The sequence below is a fragment of the Lithobates pipiens genome, unplaced genomic scaffold (genome assembly GCF_037356315.1).
Source record: "Lithobates pipiens isolate NorthernLeopardFrog02 unplaced genomic scaffold, aLitPip1_a1.2 Scaffold_22, whole genome shotgun sequence".
Taxonomy (NCBI): Eukaryota; Metazoa; Chordata; class Amphibia; order Anura; family Ranidae; genus Lithobates; species Lithobates pipiens.
Window position 1 is genome coordinate 222,454,892 of NW_027507784.1, and position 25,936 is coordinate 222,480,827.

At 48.1% G+C, this 25,936-nt stretch overlaps 1 protein-coding gene across 1 annotated transcript in view; it reads right to left on the reverse strand.

The window, feature by feature from the left end:
- Positions 1–23,290, reverse strand: part of RMI2 (RecQ mediated genome instability 2) — a 153,866-nt gene extending 130,576 nt beyond the window's left edge. The window contains exon 1 of the mRNA XM_077448869.1: positions 22,837–23,290. Coding sequence (XP_077304995.1) covers positions 22,837–23,131 — 295 coding nt within the window. The 5' untranslated portion in view covers positions 23,132–23,290. The remainder of the gene's footprint in view (positions 1–22,836) is intronic.
- Between the last annotated feature and the right edge of the window lie 2,646 nt (positions 23,291–25,936).

The following is a 25,936-nucleotide window of genomic DNA, read 5'->3' on the forward strand; positions in this document are numbered from 1 at the left end:
GATAATCCAGGTAACTGCACCCACTTCCGGGCTAGCTCTCTGCGGAAAGGGGCGTACATTACGCCCCTTTCCGCAAGTGCCCGCCCCCTTCCGCAAGTGCCCCGCTGCCTGCTGGGAAACACACAGATCCCAGAGGCAGCGGGGACCATCCTCATTGCGCAGCGCGGCTCGCGCATGCGCAGTAGGGAACCGGGAAATGAAGCCGAAAGGCTCCATTTCCTGATTCCCATACCCAAGATGGTGGCGGCAGCACTCGAGTGTCGATCTAGAGATCGGCTTCGGGTGCCGACATCGCGGGCGCGCTGGACAGGTAAGTGTCACTATTTTAAAAGTCAGCAGCTGCAGTATTTGTAGCTGCTGACTTAAAAAAAAAAAATAATAAAACGCGGAGTCCCGGCGGACTCCCGCTTTAACACTACAGATTCTGGATGGACCCTCTGCACACTGTTATACACCCTTTCCAGCAAACTATGCAATGGAAAACAGGGGTCTTTAGTTCACACATATTGCAATACATATTTAAAGTGGTTGTAAAAAAAATAAAAACTGCAAGACAAAAAGGCATAATGAGCTAGTATGCATCGCTACTAGCTCATTATGAAATAAATACTTACCTTAGAACAAAGCTATTGCAACGGTCCCCATAAATTGCTGTGATGGGCGACATGTCTTCGGAATGTTACTTCCGTCCATCTTTGCGGGCTACAGCAACGTGATTGGTTGGAGCCGCAATGACGTCACTCATTGCTCATAACGTCACTCATGTGGGAGCCGCTAGTCATGGCACAAACGATCCATTTCTTCAGTGCGCATGTGCCGATGGCGTCTGCACATGCAGATAACGTAAACATCTCCTAAACTGTGCAAGTTTAGGAGAAATACATGGTACCTACAGGTAAGCCTCATTATAGGCTTACCTGTAGGCAAAAATAGTTATAAAGGGTTTACAACCACTTTAAGCTGGCCAACTGCGTCAAAGCCCTACACTGCTTTGCAACTGCAAATGCTATGGCTTAACCACATGTACATTTACGCTGGCAGAATGGCATGGCTGGGCCAATGGGCGTACAGCAGGGGTTGACAAATTTGCTTGGAATCTAGGAGCCAGCTAAAAAAGTTAGGAGCCAGGTCCGTGATGGCGATCCGGACCTGTCCCTGGCCTGACATGGAGACGAGTGAGGGGAAGATAGCCTCCAGCCCCCCACCTGTCTCCAAGTCATTGCCCATAGCTCTTAGAGGGACATTTTATTTGTTTTATTTTTTTCAAATGACGATTTTTTTTTAAATTGCATTTTAGTGTAAATATGAGATGGGAGGTCTCTCTGACCCCAGATCTCATATATAAGAGGACCTGTCATGCTTTTTTCTATTACAAGGGATTTTTACATTCCTTGTAATAGGAATAAAAGTGACACACATTTATTTTTATTTTTTTTAAAAGAACAGTGAAAAAAATAAAAAGAAAAAAGTTAAAAAAAATTTTTTTTTAAATGCGCCCTGTCCCGCCAAGCTTGCGTGCAGAAGCGAACGCATATATGAAAGCGATGTTCAAATCACACATGTGAGGTATCGCTGTGATAGGTAGAGTAAGAGCAATAATTCTAGCCCTAGACCTTCTCTGTAACTCAAAACGTGCAACCTGTAGAATTTTTTAAACGTCGCCTATGGAGATTTTAAAGGGTAAAAGTTTGTCGCCATTCTATGAGCGGGCGCAATTTTGAAGCATGACATGTTGGGTATCGATTTACTCGGGGTAACATCTTTCACAATATAAAAAAAAAAAAATTGGGCTAACTTTACTGTTGTCTTATTTTCTTTAATGAAATAAATTATTTTTCCCCCCAAAAAAAAAAGTGCACTTGTAAGTCCGCTGTGCAAATATGGTGTGACAGACAGTATTGCAACGACCACCATTTTACTCTCTAGGGTGTTAGAATTAAAAAATAAAAAAAAATTTATTATATATATATATATATATATATATATATATATATATATATATATATATATATATATATATATATATATATATATATATATATATATAGTTATGGGGTTCTAAGTAAATGGAAGGAGATAGCTCCATTAGCATTGCTGGTTGTAATTCCAACGGTCACCACAAGAGGGTGCCAGATTTCAGAAGGAACCATAGGATCACAGAAGGCCTCAAAGCCGGGGGCTCAATTACCGGCCGCCGGCGGCGCGGCCCGACGCAATCACGCCGGGGGGGTTCACGGAGACAGGATACCCCCAGCTGTGCTGCCCCAGGTGCCAGGTCGCAAATGCGACCTGGCGCCCGGGTGGTATGTCCCTTTGAATTTGCTGCCATGTGGTCACGTGCGCGACCCTGCCGGGAGCTCCGTGAGTAGGATCGCGGGTCCCGCGGACTTGATATCCATCGGGATACCTGCGATCGCCTCACGGAGCTGAAGAACGGGGAGATGCTAATGTAAACAAGCATCTCCCCATTCTGCCTACTGTCACTGATCATAGCTCCCTGTTCGGGAGCTATGATCACTGATGCGTCACACACAGCTCCTCCCCCTAATAGTTCCTGAAAAAAAATAATTTTTTTTATTATATATATATATATATATATATATATATATATATATATATATATATATATATATATATATATATATATATATATATATATATATATATATATATATATATATATATATATATATATGATTTTTTTTTTTGTACTCACCGTAAAATCCTTTTCTCTGTAATTCACCGACCGACACAGCTCCTCTCAGACCATTGGGTTGTATACCTTTCCCTTTAGGAGACACTAGGCAAAGTTGCAACACTCAGAACTTTCAGTTCCGCCCACGGGGCAGACCCCTAGGTATCAACCCTCCACCCTGCCTTGCAGTAATCAGTATGTCAACAAGCAGTATAACGTAAAGATAAAAAAGGAGAGACGGGTGCTGTGTTGGTCGGTGAATTACAGAGAAAAGGATTTTACGGCGAGTACAAAAAAATCCTATTTTCTCTTATATTCACAGACTGACACAGCTCCTCTCTTAGACCATTGGGACGTCCACAAGCAGTGCCAAACAAGGGGTGGGAAAAACCAGCATAAAAACCTCATCCACCATGGCAAGTGGGAACTGGTAAAATTGTACCCACAAAATAGTGCATGAAAACTCCACCACAAAATCAGGGTACCATCAATAGGAGTGACTACCCACAACTGCAGAGAGAAAAAAAAAAAACAGACACTGCGGAAGTAATGCAACAGTGCATTCTTAAAAAAGGTAGTGTTTTTAATCGAAAAAAAAATAAAAAAAAATAAACGAAAGAATATTGTAGGGCTGCAACTAACGATTATTTTCATAATCGATTAATCGGCCGATTTTTTTTTCGATTAATCGGATAAAAAAAAAAAAAAAAAAGGGGGGGGGAGAATATATATATATATATATATATATATATATAAATATATATATATATATATATATATATATATATATATATATATATATATATATATATATATATATATATATATATATATATATATATATATATATATATATATATATATATATATATATATATACGCACGCGCGCGCACACACACACGTTCCTCCCCTCTCACATGGTGTCACTGCCCCACCTCCTCTCAGTGCTCCCCTCCCCCCCTCCGGTGTCTCGGGTTTTCTCACCCCTTCATGGTGACAGCGGCTCCTCTTCGGTGTGTCGGGGTGGTGTGGGGCGGAGTCTCAGTCCGGACCCGCCACACGTGACTCGGCCGACTCCTCCAAATGGAGCGAAGGGCACCCCGAAGCCGGGAGATGGATGCACGCATGTGCAGAGCCCAACCTCCAATCACAGCAGCGCTGGAAAGCGGGGATGTGCGGGGACAGAGGAAGAGGACGGGGGGGGGGGGGGGGGATGTGCGGGGGCAGAAGAAGAGGACGGGGGGGGGGGGGGGATGTGCGGGGGCAGAAGAAGAGGACGGGGGGGGGGGGATGTGCGGGGGCAGAAGAAGAGGACGGGGGGGGGGGGGGGGATGTGCGGGGGCAGAAGAAGAGGACGGGGGGGGGGGGGGGATGTGCGGGGGCAGAAGAAGAGGACGGGGGGGGGGGGGATGTGCGGGGGCGATGTGCGGGGGCAGAAGAAGAGGACGGGGGGGGGGATGTGCGGGGCAGAAGAGGACGGGGGGTGTGCGGGGGCAGAAGAAGAGGACGGGGGGTGTGCGGGGGCAGAAGAAGAGGACGGGGGGTGTGCGGGGGCAGAAGAAGAGGACGGGGGGTGTGCGGGGGCAGAAGAAGAGGACGGGGGGTGTGCGGGGACAGAAGAAGAGGACGGGGGGTGTGCGGGGACAGAAGAAGAGGACGGGGGGTGTGCGGGGACAGAAGAAGAGGACGGGGGGTGTGCGGGGACAGAAGAAGAGGACGGGGGGTGTGCGGGGACAGAAGAAGAGGACGGGGGGTGTGCGGGGACAGAAGAAGAGGACGGGGGGTGTGCGGGGACAGAAGAAGAGGACGGGGGGTGTGCGGGGACAGAAGAAGAGGACGGGGGGTGTGCGGGGACAGAAGAAGAGGACGGGGGGTTGTGCGGGGACAGAAGAAGAGGACGGGGGGTTGTGCGGGGACAGAAGAAGAGGACGGGGGGTTGTGCGGGGACAGAAGAAGAGGACGGGGGGTTGTGCGGGGACAGAAGAAGAGGACGGGGGGTTGTGCGGGGACAGAAGAAGAGGACGGGGGGTGTGCGGGGACAGAAGAAGAGGACGGGGGGTTGTGCGGGGACAGAAGAAGAAGAGGACGGGGGGTTGTGCGGGGACAGAAGAAGAGGACGGGGGTTGTGCGGGGACAGAAGAAGAGGACGGGGGTTGTGCGGGGACAGAAGAAGAGGACGGGGGTTGTGCGGGGACAGAAGAAGAGGACGGGGGGTGTGCGGGGACAGAAGAAGAGGACGGGGGGTGTGCGGGGACAGAAGAAGAGGACGGGGGTTGTGCGGGGACAGAAGAAGAGGACGGGGGTTGTGCGGGGACAGAAGAAGAGGACGGGGGTTGTGCGGGGACAGAAGAAGAGGACGGGGGTTGTGCGGGGACAGAAGAAGAGGACGGGGGTTGTGCGGGGACAGAAGAAGAGGACGGGGGTTGTGCGGGGACAGAAGAAGAGGACGGGGGTTGTGCGGGGACAGAAGAAGAGGACGGGGGTTGTGCGGGGACAGAAGAAGAGGACGGGGGTTGTGCGGGGACAGAAGAAGAGGACGGGGGTTGTGCGGGGACAGAAGAAGAGGACGGGGGGTGTGCGGGGACAGAAGAAGAGGACGGGGGGTGTGCGGGGACAGAAGAAGAGGACGGGGGGTGTGCGGGGACAGAAGAAGACAGGGGATGTGCAGGGACAGAAGAAGAGGACGGGGGATGTGCGGGGACAGAAGAAGTCAGGACTTTTTAGGAAAGTTGGAGGGAAGATGTGAAGTCTCTGAGGGCTGAACTTTATTCAATCTGCTACTTGACAAGGCAGGCTGTATGGAAAGGGTTAATGTTAGAGTAATCCCCCTCCCCCCATACACAGACCCCAGCAATGTGAGGACTGAGGAACTCATCCTGCACCGTACAACACTGACAGACAGCAGGGAGAACTGACCGGTAGTCCAGCCACGGGGGATGTGCGGGGACAGAAGAACTCCGTGACTCCTCCAGAATTCATTCACTTGGGCTGACAGGCTGAACGCCGCGCTGGGGGTGACGTCAGCACGCAGCTCGCCGCCGCCGGGTGTACCAAGATGGCTGCCAGCTCCGAAGCCGCGGTCTTTCCTAAGGCCGCGGCCCGCTCCGCGGATCACATGGTGCGGACCAACTAATCGATAATGAAAATCGTTGACAACGATTTTCATTATCGATAATATCGATTAATCGTTTCAGCCCTAGAATATTGCATATTCAATTGCAACTATACAGACGCCTGCAAAAACTTTGCGGCAAAACAGGCATCAGCCGATGCACTGACCTCTACCTTGTAGAACTTGGTAAACATGTGGACAGACGACCAGGTCGCCGTCTTACACACCTGACGCTTGGTGTCGGAAGGCCCAAGACGTTCCGATTGCCCTTTTGGAATGGGCCATAACCAGAAAGAGGGGCACCTGCCCCTTTAAGGCATAGGCTTGTACTACAATCTGTCTGATCCACCTGGAAATGATGGCTGATGAGACCGCCATGCCTTTCTTGGGACCAGCTACCGAGACAAACAGAGTCTGACTTCCGAAAGGGAGCAGTGGTAGACAAAAACACTTTCAGAGCCCGAACCACGACCAGAGCGTGAAGGTCCACCACCTTAGTGTGTTTCGGCCTAGGACAGAGAGATGGTAACAATGTCCTCATTAATGTGAAAATCCGAGACCACCTATTAGAAAGGACGGTTGCGAACGCAGCACCACCTTATCCTTATGGATAACCAGATAAGGCGGTGTGCAAGACAAGGCCGCCAGTTCCAAAACCCTCCTGGCCAAGGTGATGGCCACTAGAAAGACCACTTTCTGGGAAAGAGTCAACAGGGGAAACTGCCTGATATTTTTCAAGCAGCGGGTCTTGAAGCGCCCATAACACCAGGTTCAAATCCAATGGGGGTAACGGTGGACGCGCCGGAGGGACTACATGACAAACCCCCTGAACAAAAAGGTACTCACTATGAGTAAGACGCCAGGAGTCGCTGAAAAAAATAAATAAATAAAAAATTTGAAAAAACAGCCAAAGTTGACATTTTTGCCCTTAACCACTTCAATACAGGGCACTTAAACACCTTCCTGCCCAGACCAATTTTGAGCTTTCAGCGCTGTCGCACTTTGAATGACAATTGCGCGGTCATGCTACACTGTACCCAAATGAAATTTTTATAATTTTTTTCCCCACAAATAGAGCTTTCTTTTGGTGGTATTTGATCACCTCTACGGTTTTTATTTTTTGCGCTACAAATAAAAAAATACCAAAAATTTGGAAAAAAATAAATGTTTTTTTTGTTTCAGTTTCAAAACTTTGTAAATAAGTACATTTTCTCCTTCACTGATGGGGCTACACTGATGGGCACTGATAAGGCGGCATTGATGGACACTGATATGTGGCACTGATAAGGCGGCATTGATGGACACTGATATGTGGCACTGATATGTGGCATTGATGGACACTGATATGTGGCATTGATGGACACTGATATGCGGCATTGATGGACACTGATATGCGGCATTGATGGACACTGATATGTGGCACTGATATGTGGCATTGATGGACACTGATATGTGGCATTGATGGACACCGATATGCGGCATTGATGGACACTGATATGCGGCATTGATGGACACTGATATGCGGCATTGATGGACACTGATATGCGGCATTGATGGACACTGATATGCGGCATTGATGGACACTGATATGCGGCATTGATGGACACTGATATGTGGCATTGATGGACACTGATGGACACTGATATGTGGCATTGATGGACACTGATATGTGGCATTGATGGACACTGATATGTGGCATTGATGGACACTGATATGTGGCATTGATGGACACTGATGGACACTGATATGTGGCATTGATGGACACTGATATGTGGCATTGATGGACACTGATATGTGGCATTGATGGACACTGATATGTGGCATTGATGGACACTGATATGTGGCATTGATGGACACTGATGGACACTGATATGTGGCATTGATGGACACTGATATGTGGCATTGATGGACACTGATGGACACTGATATGTGGCATTGATGGACACTGATATGTGGCACTGATGGACACTGATATGTGGCATTGATGGACACTGATATGTGGCATTGATGGACACTGATATGTGGCATTGATGGACACTGATGGACACTGATATGTGGCATTGATGGACACTGATATGTGGCATTGATGGACACTGATATGTGGCATTGATGGACACTGATATGTGGCATTGATGGACACTGATATGTGGCATTGATGGACACTGATATGTGGCATTGATGGACACTGATATGTGGCATTGATGGACACTGATATGTGGCATTGATGGACACTGATGGACACTGATATGTGGCATTGATGGACACTGATATGTGGCATTGATGGACACTGATATGTGGCATTGATGGACACTGATATGTGGCATTGATGGACACTGATGGACACTGATATGTGGCATTGATGGACACTGATATGTGGCATTGATGGACACTGATATGTGGCATTGATGGACACTGATATGTGGCATTGATGGACACTGATATGTGGCATTGATGGACACTGATGGACACTGATATGTGGCATTGATGGACACTGATATGTGGCATTGATGGACACTGATATGTGGCATTGATGGACACTGATGGACACTGATATGTGGCATTGATGGACACTGATATGTGGCATTGATGGACACTGATATGTGGCATTGATGGACACTGATATGTGGCATTGATGGACACTGATATGTGGCATTGATGGACACTGATATGTGGCATTGATGGACACTGATATGTGGCATTGATGGACACTGATATGTGGCATTGATGGACACTGATATGTGGCATTGATGGACACTGATGGACACTGATATGTGGCACTGATGGACACTGATATGTGGCACTGATGGACACTGATATGTGGCACTGATGGACACTGATATGTGGCACTGATGGACACTGATATGTGGCACTGATGGACACTGATATGTGGCACTGATGGACACTGATATGTGGCACTGATGGACACTGATATGTGGCACTGATGGACACTGATATGTGGCATTGATGGACACTGATATGTGGCATTGATGGACACTGATATGTGGCATTGATGGACACTGATATGTGGCATTGATGGACACTGATATGTGGCATTGATGGACACTGATGGACACTGATATGTGGCATTGATGGACACTGATATGTGGCATTGATGGACACTGATATGTGGCATTGATGGACACTGATATGTGGCATTGATGGACACTGATATGTGGCATTGATGGACACTGATATGTGGCATTGATGGACACTGATATGTGGCATTGATGGACACTGATGGACACTGATATGTGGCATTGATGGACACTGATATGTGGCATTGATGGACACTGATATGTGGCATTGATGGACACTGATATGTGGCATTGATGGACACTGATATGTGGCATTGATGGACACTGATATGTGGCATTGATGGACACTGATATGTGGCATTGATGGACACTGATGGACACTGATATGTGGCATTGATGGACACTGATGTGGCATTGATGGACACTGATATGTGGCATTGATGGACACTGATGGACACTGATATGTGGCATTGATGGACACTGATGGACACTGATATGTGGCATTGATGGACACTGATATGTGGCATTGATGGACACTGATGGACACTGATATGTGGCATTGATGGACACTGATATGTGGCACTGATGGACACTGATATGTGGCACTGATGGACACTGATATGTGGCACTGATGGACACTGATATGTGGCACTGATGGACACTGATATGTGGCACTGATGGACACTGATATGTGGCACTGATGGACACTGATATGTGGCATTGATGGACACTGATATGTGGCATTGATGGACACTGATGGACACTGATATGTGGCATTGATGGACACTGATGGACACTGATATGTGGCATTGATGGACACTGATATGTGGCATTGATGGACACTGATATGTGGCATTGATGGACACTGATATGTGGCATTGATGGACACTGATGGACACTGATATGTGGCATTGATGGACACTGATATGTGGCATTGATGGACACTGATATGTGGCATTGATGGACACTGATATGTGGCATTGATGGACACTGATATGTGGCATTGATGGACACTGATGGACACTGATATGTGGCATTGATGGACACTGATGTGGCATTGATGGACACTGATGGACACTGATATGTGGCATTGATGGACACTGATGGACACTGATATGTGGCATTGATGGACACTGATATGTGGCATTGATGGACACTGATGGACACTGATATGTGGCATTGATGGACACTGATATGTGGCATTGATGGACACTGATGGACACTGATATGTGGCATTGATGGACACTGATGGACACTGATATGTGGCACTGATGGACACTGATATGTGGCACTGATGGACACTGATATGTGGCACTGATGGACACTGATATGTGGCACTGATGGACACTGATATGTGGCATTGATGGACACTGATATGTGGCATTGATGGACACTGATGGACACTGATATGTGGCATTGATGGACACTGATGGACACTGATATGTGGCACTGATGGACACTGATATGTGGCATTGATGGACACTGATATGTGGCATTGATGGACACTGATATGTGGCATTGATGGACACTGATATGTGGCATTGATGGACACTGATGGACACTGATATGTGGCAATGATGGGGCGGCACAGATGGGCACGGATGGGCGGCACAGATGGGCACGGATGGGCGGCACAGATGGGCACGGATGGGCGGCACAGATGGGCACGGATGGGCGGCACAGGGGACCCCACAACCGTAAACAAGGAACGAGCCACTGCCTCTGCCTTCCTGTCCACGGGATCCTTTAATGCAAGAGTCCCCACTCCTGGGATCATGGTTACTTATTTAACCTAGATACTGGAGGTCCACAACCGGAGGAGCCGACCACTTGTGAGAAGGCTTTCCTCAAAAGGGTAACGCACCGCCATGTGTCTGGGGGACCAAAAAGGTCAGTTGCGTGCGACCCCACTCCCTGTAAATGAACTTGCAAATAAGTCAGATATGGGAACACCATAGGTGAACATGCTGGCTTGCTGGACCCAAAAGGGACCGGTACATCAGCAGGGGGACCTGCTGCCTCCGGATTCTTCAGGGTATCACACACAGCTGTGATAAGTACTCCAACCAGCGCTTTGTCGCGCACCGACCCGGACGGGGACTCATCCTCACTGTCCGAACGGTCCTGGTCAGCGTCATCTGACAAGACAGAGCAGGGGTCACCAGCTTCAGCAGAGCCTGAGTCTGTGCCAGAGCTCTCCCAAGAGGACAGATGGACAGGGGAAACAGGGGCCACCTTATTGCACCCATCTTCCCACGCACCGCCTCCATCTAGCAATGAACGAGTTGAGGACCGCCATCAGGGTGTCCATGGGCACTGCGCAGTCTGCAGGTGACCCGGTTGCCATTGCCTGGACTTTGGGGGAAGAAACACTAGTTTCTGAGCCATGCTGACCCCATCCTGTCTGCCACCCGAAGAGGACTTAGGACAGTGACAGTCCCACCCTCCCTGCTGCCGCTGTGGGGCTCATTCCCGCCGGACTCACCACCCTGGGGAGTTCTGCGCTGTCCACAAGTGGTGCCTGTAGTTCTTGAGTGCGCCCAGGTGCAGAGGAAACCAAAAACTGAGTTGTTGATAACCGCTGGAACAAATCGCTAAAACGATCAGAAAAAATGCTCAGGCTTCCATAAATTGGCCGCTCAGTGTCCAGTACACAGACGGGAAACAGGGAAAAAAGGCTGTGAGAGCACATGAGCCATGCTGCTGTCAGGGAACACTGAAATATGTTCAGGATTCCAGTGCCTTGAATAGGAATTAGATAGAAAATGGCCGCTGAAGCCCACACAGTCAGCCTGCTCTGCCCACACCTAAAATGGCCGCCAAACATCGCCATGAGGTAGACGGCACAGTGGTGTAGTGGTCAGCACTCTCACCTAGCAGTAAAAAGGGTCCCTGGTTTGAATCCCTACCTGCCTGGAGTTTGCATGTTCTCCCTGTGTGGGTTTCCTCTGGGTACTTCGGTTTCCTCCCACACTCCAAAAAGACATGCAGGTAGGTTAATTGGCTTCTGTCCCAAATAGGCCCAAGTATATGAATGGGGACCTTGTATTGTTGGATCCTTGAGGGTAGGGACCGATGTGAGTGTGCAATGTACAGGGATAGGGACAATTGTAGACACTGACTCAGGTTGAACTGGATGGACTGGTGTCTTTATTCAACCTTGCTATGTAACTATATATAAAAAATAAATAAATAAATAAAAAAAAAAACCCTGCAAAACCACAGCGCTGCACCATTCCCAGCAGACCCTCACAGGCACCTTCCAGGGGCATACCATTGAGGTCCCAGGATCACTGCCATTCAGCCAGACCCCCCCCCCCCCATGTCAGGTGAGAGCCCACAGAGAGCCCCCATATAGGCAGGCGCGCGCACACAGACACGCACGCACACACACAGCTCAGCAGCCACATGGAGCATCCCCCCCCCCCCCCCGAAGGGTGGAGGGAGGGAAGATAGGGAGGTAAGGGGGGGCCCCGAATCGACCTCCCAGGGAATGCCCAGCTGCTCAGCCCTGTCAGAACAGGGAGAGCTGTACTTACCAGTCCTAAAGAGCTGGGAGACATTCCATTGTAGATCTACTCCTGATCAGTACAGGGTAGCTACTGGCCTCGGCATACTGTGACGCAGACATCAGTTGCCCAGTCATATGTATGCCCCGGGAAAAAATAAAAGCTCACTGACCACCTCTGGAGCTGAGGTATGTCATAGCCTGCCGAGCCGTAGATGTGACCTGCACATGCTCGATGGCCGGACTGGGGAGACTACAAGGATAAGTGAACCAGCCTGTCACCAAGCCGGCTGTTGATAGAAGATCACAGGATCACGCATCTTGCACAAAAAGCAAAGCTTCTGCATTAAAAAAAAAAAAAAAAAAAAACCCTGCAGGGTTCCTAGGTCTGTCTCCTTCACTAGGCAAAATAAAACTGATTAATGCAAGGTAGGGTGGAGGGTTGATACCTAGGGGACCACCCCCTGGGCGGAACTGAAAGTTCTGAGTGTTGTGTTACAACTTTGCCTATTGTCTCCTAAAGGGCTGTGTCGGTCGGTGAATATAAGAGAAAAAAAAAAAAGAAAAAAAAAAAATTATAATAAAAATGCCATAAAACTAACCTCTATTTTGTAGAGGCTATAACTTTTGCGCAAACCAAACGCTTATTGCAATTTTTACCAAAAATATGTATAAGAATACGTATCGGCCTAAACTAAGGGAAAAAAAATAAAAAATTTATAGATTTTTTTTGGGGCTAATTATAGCAAAAAGTAAAAAATAATGAGTTTTTTTCAAAATTGTCACTCTATTTTTGTTTATAGCGCAAATAAAAACCGCAGAGGTGATCATATACCACAAAAAGAAAGCTCTATTTGTGGGAAAAAAGGACATCATTTTTGTCTGGGAGCCACGTCACACTGCAGTAAAATCATGTGCGCAAAAATCAAAACGAACAGATCAAAAGCAAACTGCATAAGTGTGTACCGAGCCTTATGCTGGCCACACGGATCAATTTTCAGATGAGAATATTCAGAAGAAAAACCTTTGTACATTTGCTGAATGAAAGAATTTTGTTTGAAATTTTCACTTGTTTTTAACATTCTGTTTTTAAAATGTAATTTCTAAACGAAAACCACATACCGTATATACTCGAGTATAAGCCGAGATTTTCAGCCTCTTTTTTGAGGCTGAAAGTGCCCCCCTCGGCTTATACTCGAGTCATCGCTGTCTGCCCGCTCGATCAGCGTGTCGAGCAGACAGACAGCGGCCATTCTATGATTCAAAAGCCGCGCCTCCGGCTCCGCCTTCGCCTGTGATAGGCGGAACACTGAATTTCCCAGCAGCCTGTGTTCCGCCTATCACGGGCATCCGCTCATCCTCGTACTACGGACGAGGATGATACAACGTCCGTGATAGGCGGAACACAGGCTGCTGGGAAATTCAGTGTTCCGCCTATCACAGGCGAAGGAGGAGGCGCGGCTTTTGAATTTTACAATGGCCGCCGACGAAGAGGGCACGGGACGGAGGCAAGGCACGGCACGGCACGGGACGGGACGAAGGCAAGGCACGACACGGGACGGAGGCTCGGGACAAAGGCTCGGGACAAAGGCTCGGGACACAGGTAGGCTGGACACACACACACACACACACACACACGGATGGAGACACACACACACGGATGGATGGATGGATGGAGACACACACACACACAGGGATGGATGGATGGATGGATGGAGACACACACACACAGGGATGGATGGATGGATGGAGACACACACACACACAGGGATGGATGGATGGATGGATGGAGACACACACACACACACAGGGATGGATGGATGGATGGATGGAGACACACACACACACAGGGATGGATGGATGGATGGATGGAGACACACACACACAGGGATGGATGGATGGATGGAGACACACACAGGGATGGATGGATGGATGGAGACACACACACACACAGGGATGGATGGATGGATGGAGACACACACACACAGGGATGGATGGATGGATGGACACACACACACACAGGGATGGATGGATGGATGGACACACACACACACAGGGATGGATGGACGGACACACAGGGATGGACGGACACACACACAGGGATGGACGGACACACACACAGGGATGGACGGACACACACACAGGGATGGACGGACACACACACAGGGATGGACGGACACACACACAGGGATGGACGGACACACACACAGGGATGGACGGACACACACACAGGGATGGACGGACACACACACAGGGATGGACGGGCATGTCTCACCCTCGGCTTATACACGAGTCAATAAGTTTGCCAGTTTTTTTGGGGGTAAATTGGGGGCCTCGGCTTATATTCGGGTCGGCCTATACTCGAGTATATACGGTACACTGTCTGAAAATTAATTTGACTAAGAAGTTTTCCATTTCCAAATTTTCCCGTCACTGTGGTTATAAATGAACGTCAATTTGACCCACTTTTATTTTTTATTTTTTTAAAGGTTATTAACCGAAACAATAAATCGGCCAACTAATTGATTATGAAAATGGATCGTTAGCTGCAGCCCTACTTCCTACCACACCGTCAGTTTCCTACCACCTCACAGTGTTCTCTTCATCCTCCAGGTAAGCTTCCTACCACTCCCTGTCATCGTTAAACGCCCCCCCGTCAGCTTCATGCTCCCCATCACCTTCCTACCCCTTACCAGTCAACTTCAACCCCCCCGCCCCTGTCAGCTCCCTACCACCCACCCATGTCAGTTTCATCCTCCCCCCCCCCGTCAGCTTCCTACCACTCACCCATGTCATCTTCACCACCACTCCCCCTCCCCCTGTCAGCTTCCTACCACCCACCCCTGTCATCTGCATCCCCCTGTCAGCTTCCTACCACCCAACCCTGTAATCTTCATCCCTCCTGTACCATATACTGTCAGCTTCCTACCAAAATACCCCGTCATCTTCACCCCCTACCCCTTTAAAATTTACTGGTGCACATAACATGGATGCAGGGACAATTTTATTTTTTTCTTGACACAGACATTCATCTTTCTAGTGAACTCTTTTCTTTCAGCGACACCAAGGATGCAGGAGGGGCATTTTTTATTTTTTTTTGGTGGGGGTGGGGGGTCACAGGTAGCTGGTCTTGGCTAGGGTGCCAAATTGCCTAGCACTGGCCCTGTGTGTCCCATGCACACATAGGCTTTTATCTGCATTTTTTGGGCATGGGAGTTTTCTGAACCCCCCCCCCCCCCCCCCCAGAACTAGTGGGTTTGAAGAGGATTTTTTTCTAGGGGTGCACCGAATGGGTTTTTTGGTGCCGAAACCGATACCAAAAATGAAAAATACACTAGGCCGAAAAACGAAACCGAAACACATACATACATACATACATACATACATACATACATATTAAAAAAAAATATTTTATACAGGAGATGGGATCACTGTACAGGAGATGGTCAGAGACTGGGGACACGGTACAGGAGATGGTCAGAGAACACATGCACACATGATACAAGAGATCAATGCAGCCTCACCAGTGCCCATCAGATGCAGCCAGAGTGTGCCCCATTTGGCAGCCAGCCACTGAAGGGAAGAGAGAGGAGAGCCGCTTCTGCCGCCTGTTTGATCACGGCGCTGGGAACATCACAGGTTTCATTTCAATAGCTGTGTGTTCCCGGCCGTGCACCGTCACATACAGCACCTCCCCCTTGTCCGGGCACTTTGAAAGACAGATCATCCGCCCAATCATGGGACGGGTGATCTGTCTATCCAAGTTACCCAGACAGGGGTCCCTATGTGACGGCGCGCGGCCGGGAACACACAGCTATTGAAATGAAAGCTGTGATGTTCCCAGCGCTGTGATCAAACAGGCTGTGGAGGCGGCTCTCCTGCGCTATAGGACACCCCCACGATGGGCGGCACCAGGGTCGGAGCCCCGCCCCCACCCCATTTTCGGCTCCATTATCGGCTGTTTTTCTCTTTCAGCAAATTTTGGTGCATCCCTAATTGTTTCATCTGTAAAAATGCTCCAACTCTGAAAAAAAAAAAAAAAAAAGGCAGTTATTCTGCATTTATGATCCATAAGCTTTTGCGGGAGTACAGTTCTGTCAAAACATGCTAATGCAAAAAACGCAGCATTCTATAGACTAAAGCAACTGACGTTTTTGGAACGTCCAGTGGGCATTAGGCCTAAAGAGGAGCTCCAGTCTCCCCCAAAACAATCAAAAGTAAGCAGCTACAAATGGATATAGTTGCTGACTTTAAGACACCTTTCACAGTTTTGAGGCCTTTTAGCGCTAGAAACGGCCTCTAAAAAGCACCTGAAAACTGCCTCCCATTCAGTACAATGAGTGCTTTCACACTCGAGCGGTGCACTTAAGGGATGTTAGGAAAAAAATAAAAAAAATTTATTTTTTACGCCATACTTGCAAAATAATTACCACGTGATCAGCTGTTAGCCAATGACAGCTGATCATGCGATACAACGGAGCCGGTAATCGGCTATTATTATATAAAAAAAAAAAAAAAAAAGAGCCGATCATCGGCACCCGTGATCGGGACATCAGTCCCAATCACGGCCAACCCTGCCAGTGCCACCTCATTAATAAATAAGTGCCCCCCCCAGTCAGTGCCACCCAGCAGTGCCCATAGTGCCACCCAGCATCTGCCTCAACGGTGCTGCACCCCAGTGCCACATATCCGTGCCCATCAGTGTCATCTACCAGTGCCCATTAGTGCCGCCCAGTGCCCAGCAGTGCCACCTATCAGAGCCACCTATCAGTGCCCATCAGTCCCATCCATCAGTGCCATCTTATCTGTGCCCATCTGTACTGCCTTATCTGTGCCTATTAGTGCAGCCTATCAGTGCCGCCTCATCAGCGTACTTCAATGAAGGAGAAAAATTACCTATTTAATAGTTTCTTATAAAATTTAGCAAACATGATTTTAAATTTTTTTTTTTTTTTTTTTTGTTTGTTTAGCAAAAAATAAAACTCCCAGCTGTAATTAAATACCACCAAAAGAAAGCTCTATTTGTGGGAAAAAAAAAATGATAAAAATTTCATTTGGGTACAGTGTTGTATGCCCGCGCAATTCTCATTCAAAGTGCATCAGCGCTGAAAGCTGAAAATTGGTCTGGGCAGGAGGGGGGGGGGGGGGGTTAAGTGCCCAGTAAGCAAGTGGTTAAATGAAAGGCCGACACCACTTTTGGCAGAAAGGATGGAACAGGTTGTAACACAACTCTGTTATGGTGAAGGATCAAGTACGGTTCCCTGCATGAAAGAGCTGCCAATTTCCGACACCCTTCTAGCTGAGATGACAGTCATCAGGAAGGCTAGCTTGTGTGACAGCAAGTCTAATGGAATTTCCTTAAAGCGGGAGTCCGCCTGGACTCCGCGTTTTTTTTTTTTTTTTTTTTAAAAGCCAGCAGCTACAAATACTGCAGCTGCTGACTTTTAAAATAGTGACACTTACCTGTCCAGCGTGCCCGCGATGTCGGCACCCGAAGCCGATCTCTGGATCGGTACTCGGGTGCTGCCGCCGCCATCTTGGGTATGGGAATCAGGAAATGGAACCTTTCGGCTTCATTTCCCGGTTCCCTACTGCGCATGCGCGAGTAGCGCTGCGCAATAAGGACGGTCCCCGCTGCCTCTGGGATCTGTGTGTTTCCCAGCAGGCAGCGGGGCACTTGCGGAAGGGGGCGGGCACTTGCGGAAAGGGGCGTAATCTACGCCCCTTTCCGCAGAGAGCTATACCGGAAGTGGGTGCAGTTACCTGGATTATCCAGGTAACTACACCCCCCTCCCCCCTGAAAGGTGCCAATTGTGGCGCCGGAGGGGGGGGGGGAGGATTCCGATGAGCGGAAGGTCCATTTTAGGGTGGACCTCCGCTTTAATAGGTTCAAATGGTTGTTTCTGTAACACAGATAGCATCAAGTTTAAGTCTCAAGGGCATCCTGAACCCATTACTGCTCCAGACGAGGAGACTATGGGGAGGGGGGATCGGTCATGCTTCCTGCCACCCTGCGGGATGGAGGGAATCCTGTGCTCTAACCCGGCTAGGGCTGAGGACAGTTTATCCTTAGTAATAAAGGGTGACGCAGCAGCATTGACTGTATTCACAATACCAGATAGGCCCAGCGGCTCAGATTGCCCAGGAGCCTTTGGTCTTTCGGGGGATACAACACTAGGGATACGACTAGGTTCATCAGGAACTACCGATGACGTAGGTGGCTTTCCTTTTGATGTTAGTCCCATTCCTCTTTTTGGAAGATATTCAATGCCGCAAACAAAGAGTACTTGGGTGTAGTTAAAACACCTCAAAAGGCAAACCCTTTAACAGGTCTCACCAGCCCCTAAGCAACAATCCTGCTAAGCACCTTTAGCCTGTCAAGCAACACCTGTTGACTCACGTGACCCGGGTAAGAATGAACCACTGCAAGTGTCTGTTCAGAGCCTGCTCTGTGTCCCACAGCTGCCTTCTGGAAGCACCACAAGCTTGGCATACACAGCTTAAATAAGCAGGGTGTGCGCTGGAACGTTCTATGCGTGCGCACGCATGTTTGTGGTCTCGGCGAGGGGGCATGACTGCATTTGCATACTACGCAAATCTTTGAGCGCCCAGATAAAGGCTACGGCGCATGTGCAGCGAATCCGCGTGTGCCATAGCCACCAAACATTACCTGCTGAGCTCTGTGTCACTTTTACGAACGCACGTGCGCCATGGCGAACAAAGGCGAAATGGAGCACCGTAGTGCACCATCGTACAGGGGGAAAAAAAAAAGGGTTCCAAACACAGCTAGCCCAGAACTCCCCCATATGGTCACCACACACACACACACACACACACACGTGTCCAGCCCTTAGCTAGCTAGATTGTAACAATCACTGGGACACCCCACAATAATAAAATAAAGGGGTTTTACTTACCTGTCCAGGCGCAGGGCCATTTAGGAACTAAGGGCCCAATCTTCACCCTTCATAGCAGGTTCCTGTCACTTGGACCTTCAAGGACTGGGTACCCTTCCGTGTTTAGGGTCCACTCCCTTGAACCTGTACAGCACCCTGCAGGAAATGCCTTAGCACTGTGGTGTCCAGGATTTCCACTCCGCAGGATCCATCGCCCAAAGGCCACATTACAGGCAAAACCTTGCAGGATCTTAAGTCTTCTTTGCAAGGCTCGGGTACCATTTAACCAATCATAAAAGCATGTGTCAAATTGATCCGATCGTTCAATCCCCTTATTCATTTTTGGAACTGTTTGTGGGACTAGAGACCTGGATCTCAGAGAGCTCAAACAAACCGTGCCATCCACCTTGCAGACGCTGGTAAAAAACTGAAGTGTTTCCTGTATGGGAGGGGTTATATAGGGGATCACTTCCCATCTAAAGACCTTTTGTCTACTAGTGTCCATTCACCTGGAGATCAAGTATAACCCAGCAGGTAATGACGATTCATTAAAATTAATGGGCAGCGCTTCCAAAGCACCACAAAATGGGACTTCTCTTAAAAAAATTAAAAAAACGACCAGCGCTTTAGCGGTGCTGCAGTGTGAAAGGGGTCTTCATAGAACAGTGATGGCAAAACCTTTTTGAGCCTGAGTGCCCAAACAGCAACACAAACCAACATATTTATTTCAAAGTGCCACCACAGAATTAAACCTACCAACGGGTCTGTACAGAGGATGGGACTAATCATCCCTCTGAATGAGCCCTAACGGACCAAAAACAGAATGCAGGGATCAGGAGTGCTTTGTGCAACATACACCGACATACCTGACATACTGCACTACTCACACAACCCACACACATACAGTACGATGTAGATCAGAGGATCCATCATACCTCTCCAAGGCCTCATTGTCCAGCTCTCCCCAGTAATGGGCTGGCAGTATTGCAGGAGTCACCACCATCCAGCAGCTCCTTGGTATCCCCACCGCCGATCTGCTCTGAGCACTGCCCCTCCACCTCCGCTGTTTCATAGGTTGCAGTGCCAGAGGGACAGGCTGGACTTGGGGGTAGGGGGAGCTGGAATAGGGTGCCACAGAGAGGAACACCCAAATGCCTCACCGGAGGTGTAGGGTTCCAGGGGAAGCAATAAGCTGCAGCACAGACCCTCTGGATGGCAGAGGAATAACTTTACATCGCTCCTTAGGGCCGATTCACACAGCGATGCGCGGCGAGGCGTCTCCGACTTGCCTCACCGCGACCTGCACGGACCTCAGCGGCGACTTGCAGAGGACTTCTGTATAGAAGTCAATGCAAGTCGCCCCCGAAGTCGCCCCAAAGTAGTACAGGAACCTTTTTTCTGAGTCGGAGCGACTCGAGTCGCTCCTCTCAGAACGGTTCCATTGTACAGAATGGGGGCGACTTGCGGGAGCGAGGCGAGGCGTGTCGCCTCGCCTCGCGTCGCAGTGTGAACCGGCCCTAAATGTCGCAACTGGGGCGAGATTACTGGCTGCCCCCTCCTCCTGCCGACACCACTGATGCAAGGATTGGAGCCGGTGTCTTGTAAAATAGTGTCCCCATCAGATGCTGTCCCCTGCGTACTGCGCATGCGCAGTACACAGGAACACAGATTCCGAAAATTGCCGAGGACGAACGGCGCCTGCGCCGTGAGTCCAGGTTCTATCCCCACTATCCAAGTGGACATAGAGTTAGAATAAAAAAGAGCCGAGCGGAGCGAGGCCGAGCCCGAAGCGTGGCGAGCGAAGCTCGCCCGCGAGGGGCCCTCTAAAATTCTTAACCCTATGTCCGCTTGGCTAGTGGGGCTACCTCCTCCACTCACGGCGCAGGCGCCGTTCAACTTCGGAGTTTTTCCGAAGCTTCGGCTGCTCCGTACTGCGCATGCGCAGTACGGAGCGGACAGCATTTGATGGGCGGACTGTATTAGGCAGAACACCGGCTCCTCTGTGCCTGTACCTCCAGTGCAAGTGACTGCCTGGCTGGGGAATTCCACCTCTATCCTGACGGCGGGGCTCCGTAAACTTGTGTGCCCACAGAGAGGGCTCTGCGTGCCAGCTGCGGCATGCATGCCATAGGTTTGCCATCACTGTTATATAGAGTGAAAAATGGGGAAAAGGGGAAGGGGGAAGTCTTGGGACTTTGAGCGAGGCCATGGCCTGGTAAGGTCATGTGCCTCCATCCCTATCAATATATAAAAATATAAAAATGAGCAAAAAAGGGTGGGACTTTGAATGAAGCATGTGGTTTAACTGAATGCAATGGTGGATATTAAAATGTTTAATATTCTGTAAATACATGATTACATACATAGAAATACACACTAACCGTGGTGCCATTTTCTAGAACAGTGGTAAGTGATATTAACATGGTTAAAAATGGGTAACATAAGATTACAGAGTTCACCAAAAGTCACAATTGGGTACACATATAATGCAAAATAACATCTGCATGGCCTATGACCTTGATGATCCCTGTCACGAAAAATGATGGTAGAAATATAATGTAATTTAGATCTGGTAGGGCTATAGTACTATGGTACACTGCAGTTGGTAGCTCAGCGAGTTTTGCAGCTTGGTGCCGCTCATCAGGAGCAAGCACACAATGTAACTGCAAGTAGGAGATAGAGGTTGAAATCAGTAAACTTGTATCAATAAAAGGGGGGAAGATGGATGGATGGATGGATGGATGGATGGATGGATGGGACCCCCCCCCCCCAATAAATCACTTAAAGAAAGTAAAGGCTATAAAAAAAAAAAAAAAAAAAAGGCAACCCACAAGGCAAAGGCATAATGCGCTAGTATGCATAAACACAACTTAATATAAAAAAAATAATAAAAAAAAAAAAAAAATGCTTAAAACGCTTCCGTCCCCGCAAGCTCGCTCAGCAAAGAAAACGCATACAGAAGTAACGCCCGCATATGTAAACTGTGTTCAAATCACACATGTGAGGGATCACCGCAATCGTCAGTGTAACTCTAACCTGGTAACCGTAAAAAAAAAAAAAAAAATTATTTAAAACGTAAAGCGTTGCCTATGAATATTTTTAGGTACCGTAGTTTGTTGCCATTCCACAAGTGCATGCAATTATAAAGTGTGACATGTTTGGTATCTATTTACTTAGCGTAATATCTTTCACATTATACAAAAAAAAAAAAAAAAAAGTTGTGTTTAAAACACAGCTGTACAAATACCATGTGACATAAAATATTGCAACAATCGCCATTTTATTGTCTAGATTCTCTGCTAAAAATATATATGTTTGGGGGCTCGAAGTAATTTTCTAGCAAAAATACAGATTTTAACTTGTAAACATCAAATGTCATAAAATGGACTTAGTCATGAAAAGGTTAAAAAACACCAGTATGCACGAAGCACAGTATGGCCCTCTGCTTCATTGGCTCACACGTGGAAAATCTAGCAGACTTTTTGAAGACAACCTGCCTACAGCGGGCTTTGCACAATTGGCAACACAAATTACTTCTATCACACTAAACGGGAGAAAGCCAGTAATGGTTTCCTCCACATAACATTACCTTGCTCCAGGCATGGCTTGCCTTTAGGAGCTCTGTCAGCCCCGAAAACAGTGAAGGTGTGAGTGTCATCAGTTAAGCGCAGGCTGACGTCTCGCTCTTGCCGTACTTCAATCACCCGGCCCTGCATCCACACTAGACTGACCTCCGCCTCTGCGCCGCTTCTCATTTCCAACCAGAAAGATGGAGAAGCACCGAGCCGTTTTTTACACTCCTTCAGCCGAGCTGCCAACATCTTCATCGGAGGACAGCTAAACTGTGTCCAGCTGCATGAGAGCTGGCTGTCTGTATTGTCCATGATGGAATTCAAAGCAGCAGCTCTAAGGAAACCGTCATTAAATAAAACTTCCCCACTCTGCTTCTCACCTCGGCCTGTCTACTGCGGCGGCCATTTTTTTGGAGACCACATTTAATTCCAATTATAAAAATTATAAAAAAAAATTAACAACACAAGGGACGGGTTCTTACAAGCACGTGTATGTTCTGTGGCTGTTGGTTGGAAATCCTCAATTCTCTGCCTCCAGTTAACCGGGAACAGTAATCATGTACTGTAAAGTGCGATCGGAAGACTCAGAGACGTTTCATTGGTGGTGTAGTGTCATATTTTGCTGCCTATCACAGAATGCTACGAAAGTGACTTTGCCGCCAGAAATTGCGTACTGCGCATACGCAAAGCGTTCCAAACACTCGCGTCGTGCGTTCCAACATAGTTTCGGCAATACAGTTCAGCGAAACCATCACATAATGTTACGGAAGTGACGTTACAGACAACACAAACAAACACTGGACCGTGCGTTACAACACTAATACTTCCCTTGTTACCTAGTATCATTTTTTACCAACCATGCTGAGCTACGTGCGGTGTTAGGTTCTGCATTGCTGGGACTTGTAGTGCCTATCCTGAGCTACGTGCGGTGTTAGGTTCTGCATTGCTGGGACTTGTAGTGCCTATCCTGAGCTACGTGCGGTGTTAGGTTCTGCATTGCTGGGACTTGTAGTGCCTATGCTGAGCTACGTGTGGTGTTAGGTTCTGCATTGCTGGGACTTGTAGTGCCTATCCTGAGCTACATGCTTCAATGTTCAGTGTCCTCATCCTTATCCCCCTGCTTCAATGTTCAGTGTCCTCATCCTTATCCCCGTGCTTCAATGTTCAGTGTCCTCATCCTTATCCCTGTGCTTCAATGTTCAGTGTCCTCATCCCTATCCCCCTGTTTCAATGTTCAGTGTCCTCATCCCTATCCCCAAGCTTCAATGTTCAGTGTCCTCATCCTTATCCCTGTGCTTCAATGTTCAGTGTCCTCATCCCTATCCCCCTGCTTCAATGTTCAGTGTCCTCAACCCTATCCCCGAGCTTCAATGTTCAGTGTCCTCATTCCTATCCCCCTGCTTTAATGTTCAGTGTCCTCATCCCTATCCCCGTGCTTCAATGTTCAGTGTCCTCATCCCTATCCCTGTGCTTCAATGTTCAGTGTCCTCATCCTTATCCCCGGGCTTCAATGTTCAGTGTCCTCATCCCTATCCCCCTGCTTCAATGTTCAGTGTCCTCATCCCTATCCCCCTGCTTCAATGTTCAGTGTCCTCATCCCTATCCCCGGGCTTCAATGTTCAGTGTCCTCATCCTTATCCCCGTGCTTCAATGTTCAGTGTCCTCATCCCTATCACCGGGCTTCAATGTTCAGTGTCCTCATCCTTATCCCTGTGCTTCAATGTTCAGTGTCCTCATCCTTATCCACGGGCTTCAATGTTCAGTGTCCTCATCCCTATCCCCGGGCTTCAATGTTCAGTGTCCTCATCCTTATCCCCGTGCTTCAATGTTCAGTGTCCTCATCCCTATCGCCGGGCTTCAATGTTCAGTGTCCTCATCCCTATCCCCGTGCTTCAATGTTCAGTGTCCTCATCCCTATCCCTGTGCTTCAATGTTCAGTGTCCTCATCCCTATCCCTGTGCTTCAATGTTCAGTGTCCGCATCCCTATCCCTGTGCTTCAATGTTCAGTGTCCTCATCCCTATCCCCGGGCTTCAATGTTCAGTGTCCTCATCCCTATCCCCGGGCTTCAATGTTCAGTGTCCTCATCCTTATCCCCATGCTTCAATGTTCAGTGTCCTCATCCCTATCCCCGAGCTTCAATGTTCAGTGTCCTCATCCCTATCCCCGGGCTTCAATGTTCAGTGTCCTCATCCCTATCCCCATGCTTCAATGTTCAGTGTCCTCATCCCTATCCCCGGGCTTCAATGTTCAGTGTCCTCATCCTTATCCCTGTGCTTCAATGTTCAGTGTCCTCATCCCTATCCCCGGGCTTCAATGTTCAGTGTCCTCATCCCTATCCCCATGCTTCAATGTTCAGTGTCCTCATCCCCATCCCCGAGCTTCAATGTTCAGTGTCCCCATCCCTATCCCCGTGCTTCAATGTTCAGTTACCTCATCCCTATCCCCGTGCTTCAATGTTCAGTGTCCTCATCCCTATCCCCGGGCTTCAATGTTCAGTGTCCTCATCCCTATCCCCTCCCCATGCTTCAATGTTCAGTGTCCTCATCCCTATCCCCGGGCTTCAGTGTCCTCATCCCTATACACCATCCCCCATATATATATTCACATCCCTCCCCCAATATACACCCTCAACATATACATAACCCACCAATATATATATATATATATATATATATATATATATATATATATATATATATATATATATATATATTCACATATCAGAGGTAATCCACATAGGGGAGTTAACATATATATATATATATATTCACATATCAGAGATAATCCACATAGGGGAGGTAACATATATTCTATTCACATATCATAGGTAATCCACATAGGGGAGGTAACATATATATATATATATATATATATATATATATATATATATATATATATATTCACATATCAGAGGTAATCCACACCATGGTTACCTACTCTCTCTGCCGCTCTCAGCTCATTCAAAGGTTCAACGTCACTTCTGTCACATGTGATGGTTTCGCTGAACTGTATTGCCGAAAATATGTTGGAAAAGTGTTTGGAACGCACGGCGCATGCGCAGTACGCAATTTCTGGCGGCAACATGCTACGGAAGTGATGTTGCCGCCAGAAATCG